At 33.3% G+C, this 4,055-nt stretch overlaps 1 protein-coding gene across 1 annotated transcript in view; it reads right to left on the reverse strand.

The window, feature by feature from the left end:
* Positions 1 to 1,789, reverse strand: part of LOC115236747 — a 29,281-nt gene extending 27,492 nt beyond the window's left edge. The window contains exons 1-2 of the mRNA XM_029809402.1: positions 1,252 to 1,789; positions 482 to 677 (exon numbers count right to left, since the gene is read on the reverse strand). Coding sequence (XP_029665262.1) covers positions 482 to 677; positions 1,252 to 1,650 — 595 coding nt within the window. The 5' untranslated portion in view covers positions 1,651 to 1,789. The remainder of the gene's footprint in view (positions 1 to 481; positions 678 to 1,251) is intronic.
* Positions 1,790 to 4,055: the final 2,266 nt, after the last annotated feature.

The following is a 4,055-nucleotide window of genomic DNA, read 5'->3' on the forward strand; positions in this document are numbered from 1 at the left end:
GGGGGGGGGAGAATCTCCTGTAATCGTGAATAAAAATCAAAGAGTGTTACATCAAGCTGTCGCTTTTATTGTTCTGGAATATACGTAATAAAGAGAGGTTTCGAGAAGCTTTCAGTTTTGAGAATATTCAATGCTTTTATTAAACTCATTTATGGACCGCATAATATAAATTTTTCATATCTTTGATATTACTTACAAAAGTCGCTTTGTAAGTAACAACATTCGCTCTGCGTTTTAGAAAAATCCAAACGCTATCTGTATTTTTCAGATGAATTTAATATATGTATATATTTTTGTTTAGTGTATTATGTAATAATATTTAATTTTATAATAAAAAGTTATTTATATTTTATTGCTGAGCGCTGGCAATAATGGATCGCGTTGCTTATTATCGAGAGTTTCAATCAACAAGATGCGAGCTTTCATGCGTGTCAATTTTTTTGCGACGCCTATTTATTCCGCTCATATTGAATTGTCTTACTTTTCAATAGCAGACGAGCTTTCTGCAGATATTGATGTTGCGGGCGTGGTTTCAAGGACGATGCCGTTGATTCGCTTTCTGAACGTCCCTTGTCGCCCATCGGAATGCCATAAATGTCCAACAATAGTTGATCCACTAGTGAGGTAATCACAATGTTTTTTTGCGGCGGCGAACAGCGCAGAGGTGACGGATATATCTAAAATGCAATCATTAGACGATGTATTGTTTGTTTCCGGAAAAGTAATGTAGAAGAGATTAATATAAAGCGATATTAATAACGATATACACCAAAGTTAAGAGAAACAAAAAGAAGAGTGACTTATCCATTTTGCATAATATTACTGTGACTACTTCTACTACTTCCTGGTGAAGCTATTGTATCAAGTTTCGTGTTATAAGTACAATATTATATCCTAAGTTTATTCTAGCACACATCTAGCTTATGTTATCGTCCGTATCGTCAGATAGTATTTTAAAGAGCGATAAAAGTATATGAGAAATTTAATTTTGTATTTTACTATAAAATACACGTGTCAATATTCCACGTGTATTTGACAGATAAATTTAGAAAACTTCTCAAGGAAGTCTAACCAATTTAAAATAGATACACATTCCAACTCCTACGACTTCGCATGCTAATGCCTAAGTCAACATTCTCAAACCAGAACAGGTAGATATCTATTCAAACTAAACCCGTTTATATCGCTGGCTTGGTTCTCCCTGATGAGGATTGATTGATCTAGCTCGAGTCGCATTGTGCAAACGTTTACCTTAGGCCTTTTGGCGATCGTGTCATGATCGTCAGCATTTCCATAATTAAATGTGATCACGCTCGGTTCATCCCCTATAGACTTGCTGCGCTTTTGCCAGTATGATTTTGCGATACCGGCGCTTCCGGTCGGCCGTTTGCTATTCAGCTTCATGAAATCCGGTCCGTCCAGAGTCCGCTGTATCAGGTTGCGCCTTCGTCTTCTGTACTTCGACGGAAAAGCATAATCGTCCGGCTGGCAAACCGGACCCCGCGTCTGATGAGTGATGTAGACATCGCTGAACACCCGTTCGTTCTCCACCGCGACGCATTTTACGCGGTAACTGATTTCTGCGTACTTTCTTAGTGGCATCACGTTGTAGCTCGTGATCATCGCTGAAGGTCCTGACACGTTTCGCATATGTTGAATATGTATATCAATTCCACTGATCGCCGCCGTCGTTCGAATCTCAAGTTTCCCGCATCGCCATCGTCACATTGGCGAACTTGCTGCGCCTTGCGTCGTAAAGCGCATTCGATCAATCTCCGGTTGCCTTTGTCGCCCGCAGTGTTTCCCGCAAGTTTAACTCTCACGTAACAGAAAAGCAATTTCCAACGGCATGCTTAATGTCGTCAATCATCGATATGCTCCTGTATTAATTCACATTTACAATAACAAATCAGGTTATATCGTTTACACGCGACTTTTTATTTACCGAAAATTTATATTTTTGAGATCCTGTCTTTATTTCGGGCATAAACTCAAGATTCTTTCGTTTGAAATAATTTGCCATTATTTTGTGATAAGCATCATCAATCCATCTTTATAAATCTTTGTAAATGACAATTTTTTTATTGCGTAATGCATCTCGAAAGATTCATATGAAGTGCGTAACATTATATATTGACATAAATCCGTGAATACAACAGTAATCAGAAATGTTATATATTACACACAGTTGCAACCGCATATACCAATGGATAACCTTGGAACTAACTGCAGCATATGAGATAATATGAGAGAATTGATAAATTATAATCTCCTTTATATGTCACTTATTTATTATTATATAATGTGTTCATTGTTATTTTTTCCATACATATATTTCAACAAATCTGGATGTTAGAAATTATTTAAGCAGCAAAAATATACTATCAATATATTTTTATAAATTGATCTTAAAAAAGACTGATCGATAATACTTATTATTGTCAAATTGTGACAAGTTTCTGTGAACATAATCTCAAGTCTACGCACGAGATGAAAATGAGATTTTAAAAATACACTGTTTATATTTGCATGTATATGATACAAATATATTATTATAGCCTATGCAATGGAATAACAAAAAATAAAATCATTTTGTAAGATTTAATTTAGCCATAATTACATCATATAATTTTACTAATCAGCAGACTAACTTTTTGTCATTGAGAACAATTTATGGCATATTGTTTATTTACTCTATTTTTGATATAATTTTTTTATTTTTAAACGGTACTTAAAACATAAACACTATAGTTATAAAATGCAGCACTAATTCGCACTTTGCTATACGCAAGTTTTATTTTCAATGAATTTTATTTTCTAAAAAGTATTTACAGCTAGGAATTTTAAAATAATAGACAAACACGAACACTGTAATAGTACAATTTGAAAATCTACATACATATAGACGCGACTACTTTTGAGCTCCTCCAACTTCTTGTGCATACGATATATTTCTTATCACAAGCTAGTAATTTCCTTCTGGTAGCCAGACCACAACTGGAAGTGCTGGTGATGATAATCGTTTCATTAAGTCTATACCTACACGCATGTTGTCGCTTGACTTAGCTAATGGAGGTGGAAATGAAAAAACGGACCGCATGTCTTTATATACGTTTATTTGCATTGCACACACAATACGTAAATCTATAAATTAAACATTCTTATTATCAGTTCTTTTTCGAGACAGTTTTTTCTCTATTTATGTAGCGTATAAAACTTTTAAAATGTTTCTTCAGCAAATATAACATTGACTAGTTATTGTTTATTCTTTTACATGAAAGCATCAGAGTAACCAAGCGTATTGTAGCATAATCATTATTGCGATTTATCGTTTATTTTGCAACACGATAGAATTCTCTGTCATATTTAATTCTTATTTTATAAATGGTGAAATAATTCTGTATTTTATATTAATAATTATTTAAATGAAAATTTTAAGCAATGTTAAACTTAATCGTTAATATTAATATACGATAACAATTAGCCTAGTTCAATTATAAATGATATTATTACAGAAACTATTAATACGGTGTAATGTGGTTTAAGCAAGATTAAAATAAGTAAGATATACATCGAGTATGTTTGTTTCATGCAGAGAGAAAATAAAGTATTCACGTATTATCACTTTGCCTTACTTAACGATAATTCACCGCATTTCATCGCTGCTGTCCTCGAAATGGTTAGAAAGATAATTTCCATTATCGGTATTGTGCGATAACATAACTCGTGCAGTTTATAATGTGAATTCTACTTGAATTCAAAATATTGTCCGGTTGTCTTATAGTCATTCACCTGGTAAGTCTGTTGACCTTAATCTGAGAACTGTTAGGGGGCCCGTATCTACGTCTGTATGCATAAATTTCCATTTCCGTGCTTGAAATTTAGCTGCAAAAGTTTGAAAATATTTACCGCGATATATATATGAAGTTTTAATTATTGGAGAATGCATCACGTATTACAATACACAATTTCATACAAATTTTATATAAATTTATTTAACAGAATCATATATCTGTTAAATAATCCATAATAATCTGTATGGGTTAATCATATTT

This window comes from Formica exsecta, unplaced genomic scaffold, assembly GCF_003651465.1.
Source record: "Formica exsecta isolate Colony F162 unplaced genomic scaffold, ASM365146v1 scaffold26, whole genome shotgun sequence".
Classification (NCBI taxonomy): Eukaryota; Metazoa; Arthropoda; class Insecta; order Hymenoptera; family Formicidae; genus Formica; species Formica exsecta.